The sequence below is a fragment of the Sander lucioperca genome, chromosome 22 (genome assembly GCF_008315115.2).
Source record: "Sander lucioperca isolate FBNREF2018 chromosome 22, SLUC_FBN_1.2, whole genome shotgun sequence".
NCBI classification, from domain to species: domain Eukaryota; kingdom Metazoa; phylum Chordata; class Actinopteri; order Perciformes; family Percidae; genus Sander; species Sander lucioperca.
The window spans coordinates 20016244-20033317 of NC_050194.1; the positions used below are offsets into that span (position 1 = coordinate 20016244).

The window sequence follows — 17074 nt, forward strand, 5'->3', positions numbered from 1 at the left end:
AAAAAGATACACCAAAGCTTTATTTCCCTCTTGAACATTACGCCTGAACACATGAGACCTGCTGCCTTTATTCTTCACTGTGTTCCTATTCTCAGGTGGATGGGGTGAGTTATCTACTGCAGGAGATCTACGGGATAGAGAACAAATACAACAGCCAAGAATCAAAGGTAAATATCAGATGGCATGAGAGGTTTTTCCTCTCTGAATGCATCAGAAGTGACATGGCAGTGTAGTAAAATAAATCAGTTTGTCTGTCTGTAGCTCGACTGGATGAATTAAAAAAATCTTTTTTATTCCTAATATTCAAATGTTTTTTTTGGATCTCCAGCTTGCTGACGATGAGATCAGTGACAACAGTGCTGAGTGTGTGGTGTGTTTGTCAGATGTGCGAGACACACTCATCCTGCCGTGCAGACACCTGTGTCTCTGCAACGCCTGCGCAGACACGCTGCGCTACCAGGCCAACTGCTGCCCCATCTGCAGACTGCGTGAGTTCCCACCAACATGAGTTTTCCAGCAGTGAAAAAGTGGTTTCCACTGCTGAAAAAAAGAGTGTTAAAAATAATGAAAGCTGCCTCTTAAGTACTCCCTACACTGTTAATGAGCCGTTTAACATTTATATTTTACTACAACAGAAAAAGTACAATATTTCGAGCACAAATTGGTACAGCGGAATCACATGAGACTCGGTGGGTGTCCTTAAAAAAGGATTATTTAATCTGCAGGCTGGTTAACATTGTTGCCCATCAGGAATCACAGTTACTGTTTTCTAGACTTGACACCTGGACCTTAAGAAAGATGTACCTGTGTTTTGCACACTGAAAGTGATTTGTAGGCACTAAACAGTCAAATTGCGTTGTTTTTATTTCCTCTATTTAAGGAATCGCACTAATGATTTGCGCCGTTACAAATTGTGATTTGGTATTTTTAGGCGTTCCTGTACAGAGGCACAAAATATGTGAAATTCATCTGGGAAACACACAGAGTGGGAGAGACTATAGCAGACAGAAACATTGAGTGAGAGTGAGAGTGTAAAAAGAGAAAGGCGCAAATTTAAAGACGCATTACAAAGTTACTTTAGCAGAGCGGTCTGTTCAGCACCACAACACAAGACAAAAAACAGCAATGCAGCAGCTATTTTTTGCCTTTCTGCTTCCTGCAGTTGGCTCCTGCTTATTGTTCCTGACTTTTCATGGCTTATAGCAGCTTCAGTCCACGACTCATTCATTTTCTTTTTTTCACTTTTTGCTGTTGTTTGAGATGATAAGATCAGGCTCTATAATATTTCCTCACATATGGCCTTCGTCTTACGGGATGAATACAAACACTTGCAGTTCCAAAAGTGGCCTCTCTTCAACCAATACTCAGCAGAAACATTCAGCAGCAGGAAACGCTTTCAGCCTGGCATCATATCTTATTTAGTAGCAGTAATTTATATATGTAGTGTAAGAAAATATCTTTTACAGATCTCCTGCATTTTAAAATCATCAATTTTTGGTAGTTTGTTGTGGCCTCAAAATACTTTTGTGTAGATGTCATTATCATTGCAATTATTATTAGATATACAAATTATTTAAATACATTTAATTGTCATCTTGTTTTTTTTTTTTGTTTTTTTTAGCATTCAGAGCTCTGCTGCAGATCCGAGCCATGAGGAAGAAACTCAGTCCTCTGTCACCTACCAGCTTTAACCCCGTCATCACTTCCCAGACCTCTGACTCGGAGGAACACTCGGTGAGACGAGCAGACACTTACTGGGTAAATATAAAATAATCAGTAAACTCACCAGTGTCCTCTCCTGGTTTGCAGTCGTCTGAGCACATCCCTCCAGGCTATGAGGTGGTGTCTCTCCTGGAGGCGTTGAATGGCCCCCTCAACTCCTCCGTGGTGAATCCTCCTCCTCTCCACTCGGGTCCCAGCCACGTCTCGGGAACGCTGCCCCCATACAGCAGTGAGCCTCACCCGGCACTGGCCCGCTCCCTCTCCCCTCTAGACCACTCCAACTCTAGTCAGGGACTCAAACTCAAAAAGAGTGGTTCAAAGTGAGTATTAGTGACAGTAAACGTTTGTTTGTTTTCTGTTTGGAATAGCAGATTATTTTAATATCAATGTACTGTTGTCTGTCCTTCTGTCTACTACATCCATAGTCAAATGTGTCATTGAAGAATAATTTATTTCTACTTTTGAGTTTATTTATTTCTACCAAAAAATACCCCGGTCTTTGAAAAGGTACAGATTGGTTCAAATTTTTGATGTTTTCTGCTGCAAGACTCCACAAGTTTACAGTCATATTGGTACATTTCCTTGATGAGTATGAATAACATAAAAGTAGGAGAGTGAAAATGGGGAGAAAATGCGAAACAGCTGCTGATTATGTGCTATAGTTCCTCAAAATTATGAAGAAAAAAAAACAACTTTGGGTATGGACGGCTATGTTTCCATACCCATTGATCATTTTATGAGACCATATTCCAGTTTTTTTCTAATACTGATTTTTTTCACATTAAAACAAAAATCTAAATACACGGTACATTCATTGTTTTATTTTTTTAATAAAAAAAAAGAAATACCCCTCATTATCACCACATCCTGTTAAGATCGTTTGTCTGTGATGTTATAGTACAGGGGCATGTACATCAAACCTACTACTGTTTTATCTGAAGATCGTCCATTATGTTGTTATTTTAGGTCACTTTCCCAGAATTCCTCTGTCCTTCCTGAGGAGGAGGATGAGAAGTCTTGCAGTGAATCGGAGGCCTGTCGCCACAAACTCACCGTGGACCAGCAGGTGTGTGTGTGTGTGTGTGTGTGTGTGTGTGTGTGTGTGTGTGTGTGTGTGTCCGAGATGAAGAGAAAATACATTATTGTTTATCTCAGTGTCAGAAATCTCCAAAGGCTGTGGAGCTCGATGGTGTTTTAAGCCCCCACCGTCGACTTCAAGGCAGCGCTGCGACCGTCGACTTCAAGGCACCTTACCATAACCCTAAAGGCCATTTTATAGTCGTGCGTAGAATCGACGGCGTACCCCCGCAGACCCCTCTGACGTGCACCTCTCGAAAAATTTAACTACACATCGCAGCGACGCAAGTCACTCGGCCGTGGCTTGGTAGTGTTGCCTTTCCCCTGACTCATTTCCTGGTTCTCCTTCTCCATAAACAACATGAACTCAAGGAAGCTTAACTTTTCCTGCTACATATTTCCCACCGTGGTCAGAAAACGCAGGGGACTCTAGAGTCGGTACTCACTCCAAAGCTAATCGCCGTCACTCTCTCACTTCTCCCTCGCTCTATCACCCACTCCTCACACACACACACACACACACACACACACACATACATGCCAGCTCGACACACACACCAGCGCACAAGTATAAACATCAGGCCACTTACGTAGGCTACAGCGAAAGCTCTGCGTGGATCCTCCGCAGAACTGTAAAACAGGCTTAACCCTAACCATTGCTTAATCCAAGTGCCGTTTTAAACACCAAACACCGTCTGTGGAAGTGTACACAAATGTTTGAGTGAGCTCCTCTCTTACCGCTGTCTACTGCTCTTGTTGTTTTACAGAGCCGAGTGACTCCAGACAGCGAGAACCTGACTCTCTCCTCGTCTGGAGCCATCGACCAGTCGTCCTGCACGGGAACCCCGCTCTCCTCCACCATCACCTCCCCTGAAGGTACCCACATGTTTGCCTTTCTATACATAGCTAATTCTAACCTAGTCTTAACCCTCAAACAGTCCCTTCAAGTAGTGAGGACCGGCCAAAATGTCCTAACAATGCGGAAATGTCCTCACAAACATAGCAATGGAAGCCACGCAATCAGAACCAAACCTAAACTGACAAACAGAAAAATTCAGAGTAGCAGTGAAAACATTGGATGTAGTTAAGTGAAATTAATTGTATTTCCTTTGTTTATTTCTTCATGCTTTATATTGTATATACTGTAGTAGATGCTCATAATGTATTTAAGCCTCATTCAGACAAACATAACATAAATGTGATTTTACACGTCGGCCCCATGCCTTCACTTTTACGTAAAAGCCTCAACAGCAATCTCACTTGGTTGGACCTAATAACGTATCCATATCACTTTCAACATGGCACAACAACAACAAGTCTGAATTTAATGCTGCCAAATTACCATAAAGGCTGCAGCAGTACAAGGTAAAACATGCACAGAGAAATGTAATTGTTGTATTGTAAATGTAATGTTTTTCACTCCAACATCGCTGTAATACATGTATCACTCAATCGTCATCTCTTATGCACCAAGAACAAACACAAATCTGTTTTAATAAACCATGAAAAACTATGAATGAGCCATTTTTAAGTAACTGGGGCAGAAGAGGTTAAAAAAAGAACCTCCAGGTGCATTTTAACATGAATAAATCATAAGCTTGTACCACCTCAGCGTTTTACATTCGTGCCACTGGATCTGATTTTATGGAAATCTGCTGGACGGCTTTTCAGCACAAAACCGGAAGAGAGGACTGTTATTCCAGCTGGAATGAAAGACTCAATGAACTTCTTACTTCAAACATGTTTAACCTCTTCTACAAAGCAAATCCTCGTGTTGCCAGGGTTCCGTCTTGTGTTGCTGACAGAGAGGTCTGGAATAAATGGAATCAACAAAAAAAAATTGGGAAACTCATTTTCTTTAGAAATAGTCAGTCAGCTATGAGATTGAAAATGACCACCTTTCTTTCTTTAAGAGTTAAATGAGAAGATGGATGCCACGCTCATGTTTGTGCATTAAATACTGAGCTGGAGTTAGGAGATAATTAGCTTAGCATAAAGACTGGAAACGGGGAAACGGGAAAAGTAAAACAAAAAATACACCTACCAGCCCCTGAAACTCACTAATTAACACAACGTGTCTTGGTTGTTTAAATTGTACATACACAGGTCAAAAATGACAATTTGCAAGCTGCCAACTTTTTGTTGACGATCAACATTTTATTCATGCACCTAATACTTGCCAGTGAGGGTTGCTGGATACAGTCGTGAGGACAGGTTTCTGTTTAGGTCAAATGTTATCAAACCTGGCAACCTCAGGTTGTTTCTTTTACATTTCTGTTTATTTGTAGATCAATTCAAACAAGATACAGCATGTTAATTAGTGAGCTTTAGAGGTGCTCGTAGACATATTTTGCACTTCAGGCTAGCTTTATGCTAAGCGATGCTAATCAACCAACAGGCTCTAGCTCCGTACTTACTGCACAGACATGGGAGTGTTATTGATCTTTTCATCTAATTCCCTAAAAGAAAGTGAATACGCCTATTTCCCAAAATGTAGAACTATTCCTTTAATGTGACAACAAAACATTGAAAATTGCAATAAAACATTTCTTCTTGGCCCACTATTCAGAAAGGACATACTAATCTGCTGTATATGTTTTCTGCTGTTGGTAATTCTATGAGAGTAGGGATCACTTTTAAAAAAATAAAAAATGAAATGGTGGAAATCTCAACCGGCAACCAGAGAAAAATAAAAAGTCCTTTGAGACATAGCCCAACCGTGATGTGTGTCTCCGTCTGTCTGTCAGACCCAGTGAGCAGCAGCCTGGTCCAGTCAGTGATGTCCATGGCCTCATCCCACTCCCAGCACTCCCACATCAGCACTGACACCATGTCCTCCATGTCAGGGTCCTACCTGGCCGGGGCTGAAGGCGAGCCCGGGGATGATGAGGGTGGAGACGCTGAGGGCGAGGAGAACCAGGACGCCCCCATGGAGAGCCGAGGGCCATCGCAGCAGCACGGGGTGAGGAATCCAGGGGTGGAGGGATGAAGGAGAAATTGGCTGCAAGATCCTAACATATATTCTAAACATGTTGTCTCCTCATTGGACTGCCTTCCTTTGTATCTTTTCTTTCATTCAGGAGTTTTCCCAGGAGCCAAAGGAACAAAACTACTCAGTGGCTGTAGAGGAGCAGGACTCAGAGGTGAGTTATACACTGATGGGTCATTTCATGTTTTTATCTAAATTTGATAAAGTTTGACAAAGCATTTTTTTCTGTTTTCCCCAGGGAAACGATGTCACTGAAGAGGACTGCTCCTCCCCGTCTAATGGGAAAGGTAACTATGGTGACCATCCGTCACCTATCACCCCTGACCTCTCACCTCCCTTTGCATTTTGTTGCTCTCAGGCCATGTTAAAAAAGAAACCCACATTTTCATAAAAACTATACATTATGCACTGAGTGGTCGATCAAATTTATTGTTGCTGTCAGTAAATCTTTTTGAATCATGGCTGAGGATTGACAACCCTTTTAACATAAAGGGAGCCTGTGTCAGATATCGTTCTCTAGATGGGGCAGTCCTTTTCAAAATGCATGTAATGTTGGCTGAAACCACCACAGCATGCGGTATCTGAACTGGAGTGAATGGCTTCTCATACAGTAGGTGTGCACCAGAACCTTGGTCTAAGATTTAAGATGTATGTATTAGGACAATGCACATTAATCAACATTTCTTTAAATGTGCCATTCGGCTAATTTTCAACTGCAGTCCTAGTTACCTAGCATGCATGTCTTTATGACATGAAGGTTGAGCTCATAAGATTGACTTAATTAAAAATGTAAATGACTAAAATCAATACCATACCCATTGTCACTGATTGTCCCACTGTAGATTTCTTCTGTTGTTACAAAACTGGACTGGATTTGGCAAAAAGTGGCTCCTCAAATCTGATTAATTGTTTTCTGCAACAACAGGCAGCTGTTTTGAGTGAAAAAGCTCTAAAAACCCACTTTACACTAGCTGCTCAGTAGCAAATGGCAGACTGACACAGTTGGAGACAAGCTGGTGAACAAAGTGGAGCATTTAGCAGCTAAAGAGATAGTTCCCTCAGGAGTTAGTAGAGACTAAAAACAGAGCTAAGACTCCAAATGAATGATTGTGTTGATCTGTAACTGCTGGATGTGTAAATAAGCAACTGTTTGCAAACAAGTTCGCGGTATCAACTTAAAAAGTGACGATACATTGTATTCCCAACTTGTTTCCGCTGCCCCCAAGTGGCCCAAAAATCGGTTATTGCATGTTTATCAGCAAAAGTGATGAGTAAAATGACTCTTTTCTTTCTTTACTCAGCACAGCTCTGTCACAGGTGCCTTTTAAACAACTTCACGTGTAAAACATAAAAAAGAGACATACAAAAAGTCAGTCTACGCTTTGGAGGCATTTACTGACCATCAACAGATTCCTGGATGTAGGCTAATGTTAGTAAGCCGGCCAATAACATACTAAACATAAATATAATAATAAAAGAGACCAAACTGAAATCCACTCTGCATTCGTAAGAGGATCCATCCCTGAATTATTACACAGCTGACAGATCAGACAGTGAAACGTCTGTTTGAGTGACCTTTATTTATACAGTATGCGTCCCCTATTTTACAATCGGTTTCCTTATTGCCGAAGCTAATGACCGGTAATCAAGCAATTAGCAACCAATAAGGACTGATTCCTATCGATCGGAGCATCCTTTCAACAGGAAATGAGCACATACAGACATCCTGTATTGTTAAGATGAGGTTCTGCTGCACACCAGGCTACTAGCTTGCGTTTGCATGATTTGCACCTCTATATACAGTAAATGTTTGTGTGTACATGTGTATGTGTGCTTGTGGATTTATTATGTGTATGAGGTATTTCATGTGTTTGTGCTCAAAAAATTCTCTGCGCACCGTTTGCTTTTTTTTTTTGCTGCTGCATCATAAAGGGGTGTGTGTGTGTGTGTGTGTGTGTGTGTGTGTGTGTGTGTGTGTGTGTGTGTGTGTGTGTGTGTGTGTGTGTGTGTGTGTGTGTGTGTGTGTGCAGTAAGGCTTGAAGTGAAAACAACAAGGTCACCTGTATTAAACAACAGTTGGAAACTTGTAGGTGAATTAGTTTCTCTGTGGGTTCTGTGTGTGTGTGTGACACCTGGGGCCAGACTGAAACAATCTACCTGTGTACCTGTGAGTTACCGAATGACCTTTCAGTTCTTTAGGAGATGAGCGGACCTGTGGTGCCTGACAGACTGTGAATGTGCACATGCACTGTAGGATATATATTTGCATCTGCACCAGCGCTGCCAGACAGCTTCTGTATGTGCCCTGCCTGTATCTCTGTGCTGAGCTGCCAATCATCCAGTCACCCTCTTCCTTATTAGCACACACACACACACACACACACACACACACACACACACACACACACACACACACACACACACACACACACACACACACACACACACACACACACGCGCGCACGCGCATACTTGCTTGCTTGCTGCAGACATGAGGCACTTGCACATATTAAACAGGTCAGTATCTGTTATCTGGCCATGCTGGAAAAGGCAGAAAAATGCTAATCCACTCAGTTTATACTCATTTGTCTGTCGATCCAGTGTGTATCAGCAAACACGGTATTAGAAGAATATGAGTACAGAGTGGCAGCTTTCAAACAAAATGACAGATCATTTTAAATTACACAAAAACATGAAATATATCCTAAAATATTTGTTTATGCTTTAGTAATTATTTCCACTTACTGAACTGTCTGTGTGACTAGTTTTGTGGACATTCAAAGCTAAATTTAAGTGCAGTGAATCAAAGTGGGATAAACTGATAATATTAATTATTTTACAACAAAAGAGGACAATGTTTAATCATGATATATGTTATTACAGTTATGGTATCTGTATACTATACTGTAATAATACAACACAATTTATGGAAAATCAATTAAGAAACAGTATTTTGTGGATAAGATAGAAGCTGTCCAAATGATGAAATTCCTGCCAAAGCAAAGTTAATTCATCACACTGATGCAAAGATCATCAGATACAAATTGAATATTGCCATAAAACAGCTCTGCTCATTGATTTGTAACATTACCCACAAAAGACGACAACATTTTTTAATGATTTTTATCGTCACATGTAGAGGCCTTTTAAAATAAGAAATATACAAACTTTACTCATTTAGTATTTTGTCGTAACAAAGTTATAAAGTTGCTTAACAACTGTGGCTGCCTTCGATATATTTGATCATCACAGTGGTTGTCAAATATGTCCTGTCATGCTGCCTTTTTTAGCACCCTCAGAACGTAATTAACCAATAAATGAATGTACAACTGAAAAAAGACAGAAAAGATTCAAATCTCTCCTGCTATATTAATAGAAAGTAGAGAGCAAGATGAGCATCGCTTGTTTTTCTTGTCTTCTCTGTTAACACTGTCCATTTTGTACATAATCGTTCTGTCTAATCAAATCTTAGAAGCAAGACTTGCAAGTATCAGATTGCACTTGTTGGATTATTGTTCCTTCATGAGTCAGATTATTCCAACTTTACCAGCTCACCCTGGTCATGTGTGCCCCCTCAGTGTGAGAACCACTCGATTATAACAAAGTCTGCTTAAGGTACTGAGGATCTGAGCGAATTAACTGATTTTAGTGTCACCAACACTGGGTTCTTTAAATCTCACGTCTTAGTCAGATCCATGGTGGTAAAATGCAGAAATATTCTATCATTTATTATTTTATTAATGTCGTTCCAGCATGGCCAACCTGACCCCTCCACCTCTGACACCCTCGCCCCTCCCTCCCTCACCCTGCCTGTCCCACTCCCCCCGCTGTGCCTGGCTGCTCTTGTTTGACCTTTGCCCTCGCTTGCAGGTGGGCGGAGCAGGTGTCCAGAGTTGGCCAATAACAATCAGGGCGTCGCCCTCTGTGACACGCCCTCTTTGGGGTTGGATAATGAGCAGGCTTCCGACAGCCGATTCGCCGGTGAGTGGCAACCTCTCGAACATGGACCGATGAGAGCTGAGGACTGGGCATGAGAGTGAGAGGTGTAAGGGGTGGGGGGGTGAGGAGAGATACAGGACGGGAGGAAAAGTGAGGAAGATGAGAGGGTTAACAGAGAAAGAGTGCATGAGTCAGAAGAAGAAAGCTAATATGTCAGAAATTCTTTCTGACATATTAGCCTGCTTTGCTAACATGCTAATGCAGATGAAAGCTAGAAAGAAACAAGTCAAACTAATTCAATGTTATATTTACTCGCAGTTAGTGAACAGAGAGGGGCTTTTGTAGCATCTTTGCCCAGCATGAAGATCTGGAGCCTTCCTTCTTCTCTTCATCCTTACCCTTTGGTGTTGTGGTGCTTCATTGCTTTTTAAGTACCGGTTAGCTGTGCACTCTCTCCCTCCTCTCCCTCCTTCAGCTGAAGCCCTGGTGTGTGTGTGAGTGCATCTTATCGTGTGTCTGGCAAGCGCTTTCTTCATGCTGTGTTTTCTGTTTGTGTAAGTGTGTTAGAGAGAGTCTGAGAGTCTGGTCCATCCCAGAGTTTAAAGTTCATGTTCAGTGTCTGCCAGCTCCGAGCCCCTTTGCCAAACATCTGCAACCCGTTCTTACACCCCGTTCTTTCCCTCCTCCCGTCCTCTCCTAATTCTCCTCCTTGCTTCATAACACTCGCCGGGTTGCTGTGATGAGAGCTAAAGGTGTCAATTTTGTTCTTGATTTACTATATTTTTTTGGTTGTTAAATTAACAGTTGAGTCATTTTGGGTTCAAACTGGCTTCACAGTCTTTAGCTCTGCATCCTTCTCGTAGCTCTCAGCCACTAAAACCCTGATTTGCCTTCATCCCCTTGAACCTAACATCACCCCTTTGGTCTTTTATGGTGGATGGTGTGACATGTTTTATCTTTCTGTGTTGTAAAAGTGTTCTGTTATCTCTCTGTTTCTCTCGTTTTTTTCCCGTCATTCTTCACATCTTCTGCTGTCTTTTCCTGGACATTTTCCTTTCTATCTCTCTCTTCTCCTTTGTCTCTCTCTTCCTTCTTTTACCTTCTTTCGGATGGACAGATGAGGAGTCGTGCCCAGTGCACATTGAGGACTAGGTATGGAGTTATGACTAGATAGTAGATCAGACACCAGGGTTATATATTGCCATTTTCATGCACCTTAACAATCACCCTCTTTTGTTAATTACACGTTTTATCTATTTATCAGGATTCAGTTTTATTTAAGATTTCCCCCCCTAAAAAATTGTTTAATTCACTAATCAAATATCTTTAAAATGTGATGCAACAAGGGAAATCTTGTTTTTTTTTTTCAGTATTTATCTTTTCTTAATCACAGCTCAGAAACTACCATATATGTTTTGCAGAGGTGCAAAGATGAATCGATTAGTTGTCATGCAATTATTAAATTAATCGCCAACTATTTTGATAATTGGTTAATCAGTTTGAGTCATTTTTTGAAAAAAAAGTAAGATTTCTCTGATTCCAGCTTCTTAAATGTGAATAATTTCTAGTTTCTTCTCTCCGCTGTGGCAGAGAAAGTGAATTCACTTCAAAGTGAATATCTTTGAGTTGTGGACAAAACAAGACATTTGAGGATGTCATATTGGGCTTTGGGAAACACAACATTTTTCACCATGTTTTGACATTTTATAGATCAAACAACTAATCGATTAATCGAGAAAATAATCAACGGATTAATCGACTATTAAAATAATCGTTAGTTGCAGCCCTAATGTTTTCATACTTTCAAGTTGCACAGTAATAGTTGAGTGGAAGTAGCTTTAATTGCGGATGTTATTCATTATTCATACTCTCTGTGGTCAAGATCTAAAACGATCAATAATTGATTTTATTCCCTGGCTGATACAGTATTTACCGACTATGTTGGTTGGGGAGCCCTTGAGTTGCTGAAGTGGGCCTTATTACAGGCCAGGAGGACTGCAGTGTAATACATGGGTGCAATCATCTAGGCTCAAAATTACAACAATATAGAATAATATGTTTATTCAATAAACAAGACATTAAATTACAACAAAGTATTGTGCAGTTCAAGAAAAGTAGAGTATCATTTCCATTGCAATGGAACACGTCAGGTTTTAACCCTAGTAGGGTGATAACCGATTGTTTTTATCTAGATATGTGTATTGATCATTGTCCTAACCCTAGAGTGTCCAACCTGCTAACATCAAGTCAAAATCAGACGATGTAGGATAAGTCGTCACAAATATTTTAATGTTTTACAGGATGAGAAGAGAGGGAGCTTTTTGTGACATATTTTGACATATACCAAGAGATCAATCACTTAAAGCAGAGACATGAGATAAGCATTTGCATTTCAGTATGTCTTCAAAGTGTAGTAGTGGATGCAAATTAATTAATTAATTCTGCTGTAAGAGAATCAATTGAGCCCACCACAGGGGCACAAAGGAATCAAGGAAGTGTCTTATTAAGGCACAGCCATACGTACAGTAAAGCCAGGATCAGACACCAAGCCATTTATGTCTTTTGAAATGGCAACTATGTCGTATTAGGTGATCTCTCCGCTTTAAATTCCCGCTGTGACTTGGTGAGAGACATGTCAGACTACATGTTAAAAACATTGTGGCTCAGAACCTGCACAAGATGATTGGGCAGGAGGCTAGAGACCAACGTCGGGAATCAAACACGGTGGCGTCAAAGTGCCATGGAACACATCTTAGACATGAATCAAGCTTCCATTCAAACTTAGTGCCATTTCCAGTAAAAACACAAAAGAAAATGTGAAGTAATGCACGTTTCTATCCACTACTGTCATGCGCATCGAGATAAAGCGGTTGGTGGCGCTAATTCTCTAGTCAGTGCCATTCAACCATTGCAAAAGAAGAGGGAGCAACAAGACCTCGTAATTAAAAGAACGACCATTTTGAAAACGTGATGCAAATGTTTGTTTAATGTATTAATTTGAGAGAGGTTACGTTCTCCTAATTGCTCCACACAGATCTGATGTTTTCATCTCTTCAGTGGACGTTAAGCTTAATATACATCATGATTGTTTTACTATTGCACTTTGTTGTGTTTTCTTTTTATTAACACACATCTTTTCCACCTCAGCCAAGCATAAATACTTGCAGTATAGCAACTTTTTTTCAAATTTGCGGCGCTTCCACTCTGGTTTTTTAATCCACAAATTGAAAATGCGCATGAAAACAAGTGGATGGAAACACACTTATTGTTATGTTGTAATTATTAAACACACTCAGGTGAAAGAAGATAAAATGACAAATTACATCCAGTAGAGTGTGTGGCCCATGTAGGCCGAGTCCTTTGCAGCGGCCCGGGTTCGAGTCCGACATTTGGCCCTTTGCTGCGTGTCACCCCTTCCTGTCTATCCACTGCCAATATCTAATAAAGTAAAAAAGCCCCCTAAACATAATCTTTAAAAAAAAGACAAATTGCTTAGTAGAAAATGAGTGGGACAGTAGTTTGCTATCTCGGAGCTGTGTCTTGGTGTTGACATGAATCTACACCGGTGAATGTACAACTATGTTGTTAAAAGGGTTGGGGAAATTTCCTCTGATTTTGCAACGTAACCCTCTCTCTCTCTCTCTCTCTCTCTCTCTCTCTCTCTCTCTCTCTCTCTCTCTCTCTCTCTCTCTCTCTCTCTCTCTCTTCTTCTTTTCTTCAGGTCTGATGTATCTCGGGGGCTACAGGCCTGTTTTAGAGCCCCACCCCCACCACACCTCCACCAGCAACATCAACTTGGAGGAGCAGGGGGCTGAGAACAGGGACGGCCAGAGTCCCAAACATCCCCGCCGCGGACCACTCATTGTGTAACACACTCGAACAAACTTACACACAAAAACACTCAGACTTCTCCGTCCAGAGTCAGCTTTTCTTACCCTGCCATAGCGCTGCATCACTGGATACTGTCCTCACTGAGCAGGGAACACCTCCCCCCCCGTCCCCCCTCCATCCGTTTGAACACTTCCTGGATTAATTGTTGTGAGGAGGGAAGAGGAAGAGAAGGGCATCCCATGTCTGTTGTCTGTGCACTTTTATCTCACAGGAGTTTCTTTGTTTTTTTTTGTCTGTGACCTAACTTGTTGTGGGATTGATTAGCCTACTGTTACATTATTATTTATTACCTGTAGGTCTAACCAATGAGAGCTGAGTATTGTGACACTATCTCTAGAAAAATACATGCTGCTCTTCTCCTTCCCTCTCCTCTATTACCAGCCAAACAGTCAGGGGCTACTGTGATCGGCAATCTGATTTATTACTAATGTACTTCTTCTCTCTTATAAACTGTATGTTGAATGAGTGTTTGGACAATATTCAAAAGTCTGCTCACACCGGACTACCTTACCTTAGCGAACTAAAACACGCTGACTCCTCTCTTCGGATCAGGGAGCGCCCGTCTCAACTTCGCATGCAGCTTTAGACCTCTGCTGACGTTTTCCTCTCATTCCCGCCACGATTTCCAAACAACCTTTGCTGAATGTGAATACAGAAGCTGTCGGACTTAAGGCGGCTGACGAGCCAAGAAATGGTGGCCAAAATGAACAGAAATGGACTGAAAACGAAAAAGAGACTTGTCACACAGAATGTAGGACAATGAACGTGGATCTTTTAGAAGGGGAATGTACGTGACATTTAAATCGTCATCTAAACTGGAATTAAACATGAACTTTGAATTCTAAACTGGTTCTACACACACACACACACACACACACACACACACACACACACACACACACACACACCATCCTCTCCTTCTGCAGCACCATCTTAGCATGTCAGTATTATCGTATTTGCAACTGGAAACCAACAAGTACCACCAAGCAATAAAGATGCCGAAGCTGCGTCTCCTCTTCTCCTGCAGGAGGATGGTCATGTGCAGTTCAAACAAAAACTGTGTTGCGCTGGTCTGTTACATTCAAATTCAGACATTTCAGTGTGTTTGTTTATTTTGTTATTTTTTAAATTTTTTATTTTGCCATTGTAAAGGGATTTTTTTGTGAGGAAAAGCATCAATTTGAAAACCTTAACGTGAGATTTAGGCCACACTGTGGTTAGCTGGCATTTTGTTCATATTATTATCATCCCCAACGAGCCCTTTTCTCCTCGTTTGTGAGGCTTTAGTTGTTTTGGTTTTGTATAACTTTAATGTATAGCTCACACGTTGTTGATGTTCTCCTTTACCGTGTTTTAAGTTGTTGCAAAACACTGTGCCGTTTACTAGAATGTGGATGAAAATATGTGAAAATTGGTAAAGGTTTACACACATCCGTACTCACATAAAGAATAACTGAAAAGGGACAATATCAACATTTAATGCACTATTAGCTGTTACCTAGACGACACACTTTGCGGTGCATGAGGCGATAGTAGAGTAAGCATGTTAGTCTAGGTCAGCCTGCTCCCTCCTGTAGAATACTTGATTATGGATCATTGCACACATATAAAGCCGGACCACATCCTTCTGAAGTGTTATATCGGTTGCTGGCTCCCTATTCACTTGACCCGAACTGTTACGGTCAAGAGGACGCCACTAATATATCCAAGCTGCAAACAGTCATGCGATCCCAGTCCGAATGTGTAGATGAAGCTGTTCTCTGGCACCAGTCACAGTATGATATCAAAGGAATGGGTCCCAAATCTGCAAGCCCCCCCCCCCCCCCCCCACTTTTCTAAATCTAGGAGTGAAAATGTCAAAGAAAACAGACAATAAAGTTTTTGCAACTAAATGGTCACTGAGTGATTTCCTGATTATTTTAAATGGGAAAGATTCATTAATCAGCGCAGGATTATGTTTTGGGTCATGTCCCTGAACATGAAACGCTGCTCTGAGATGGTCATGTAGGGAATTATGTCTAAAATAAGGCCCTAAGGCCTGTCAAATCTGACTCCAATTTATTAATTCCCGCGCCTTCTTACATCGGGCTTAAGTTTACCAGAACACAAGGATAAATTGAAAAGTTTACTGAAGTCCATCATTTTAAGTTTACAAAACACCATAGACCTTTTTCACAGCAGGCATGTTGACATGTTATAGTAGGAAAAGCACAGGTGTATTCAAAACCATTAATGATGGCTGCATTCCACTTAGGAGAGGCCCTGGTATTGTGCATGCTGACTCACTGAAATAGCTTACTGGGACACTTGATGGAATTGAGCCATTGTTAAGGTTATCAATTTCAGCTGTGCTTTTCCTACAATGACAAGTCAAAATGTCTGCTGTGAAAAAGGTCCATTGTGGTTTCACAAAATTATACTAAGTTTCCCTAACCGCAGACAGATGTATATGGAGTTCAGTCATCAAAGTCTATGTCAGATTGTGAACCCCCTAACCATTTTTCCTAATCTTTCATATCTTGCTTGGAGGCGTCTCTCCTCCTCTCTCCTTCCTGTCTTCCGGGCAGATGTTCCAGCTCTTGACACACACACACACACACACACACACAAGGTCCAATCCCCCCCGTTCCACTTTGTCGTATGGTACAGTAATGCATTCACTCACATACCTGGGCTTATATGGCACTCAAAACTTAAGCTAACTTTTCTTTGTGTCCTGAGTCTTATACACACTCAGATTCCTGAACTTATAAGGTAATCAAAGCTTGAGCTACCTAACTGTGTGTTCCCAAGTCTATACATTATACAGGGGATACAACTATAATACTGAAAATAACACATCTAGAATATAGAAATATAATATACAGTCACCTTCACTGAAACTGTCCTCGCTGCTTCATACTATCATTTTTCAAACTGCCCTGCAGCATTTTCCCACCACAAAAGCTCTAATAGTATTTTTGCCTCTTTGAAAAATAACTTTGCAGGGCACAAAATCATCACCTTTCTCACAGAATTACGTCTGCTTAGCATTAAGCACTTCTGTCATCAGCGTGGTTGTGATCAGCTAAAAGCAGCTGTACACTACATGCTCTTTTAGAGTACACACTTTTGTACTTCTTTAGAGTACAGAATGGAGTTCAATTGACAGAAAGTAAATCAATTATATTTTTTTATAACCAGTAATCTTTTGTCATTAATCAAAACATTGGCTAAACTTTGACTGGGTTTTGAGTATCTTCAGATCAGTTGATCGGACAAAAGGAGTAATTAATGAGAACGGAAATAATCATTAGTTGTTCATAAACTCCAGTGTAAGCACAGAAGTCCATTAAAATACAAAATCATTATTTTCTGAATTAAAATGACATTAGCAAAGTCACAGTTATCGTTTTTCTTTTACATAAATAATAAATCAGCTTTAATGCTCGACTGCCCGCAGTGAGCCTGGCAACG

General features: G+C 40.9%; 1 protein-coding gene across 12 annotated transcripts in view; it reads left to right on the top strand.

The window, feature by feature from the left end:
• The window catches only part of rnf157 (ring finger protein 157), a 24722-nt gene extending 9212 nt beyond the window's left edge, over positions 1–15510 (top strand). Inside the window, exons 9-20 of one of the 12 annotated variants that reach the window (XM_035997951.1) lie at positions 96–167; positions 329–488; positions 1622–1734; positions 1810–2042; positions 2689–2789; positions 3565–3675; positions 5547–5761; positions 5880–5942; positions 6027–6075; positions 9659–9769; positions 10845–10879; positions 13449–15510. In XM_035997951.1, the coding sequence (XP_035853844.1) occupies positions 96–167; positions 329–488; positions 1622–1734; positions 1810–2042; positions 2689–2789; positions 3565–3675; positions 5547–5761; positions 5880–5942; positions 6027–6075; positions 9659–9769; positions 10845–10879 (1263 nt within the window). In that variant the 3' untranslated portion in view covers positions 13449–15510. The remainder of the gene's footprint in view (positions 1–95; positions 168–328; positions 489–1621; positions 1735–1809; positions 2043–2688; positions 2790–3564; positions 3676–5546; positions 5762–5879; positions 5943–6026; positions 6076–9658; positions 9770–10844; positions 10880–13448) is intronic. The other 11 variants (XM_035997955.1, XM_035997948.1, XM_035997947.1 and 8 more) reach the window with 11 other exon arrangements.
• Positions 15511–17074: the final 1564 nt, after the last annotated feature.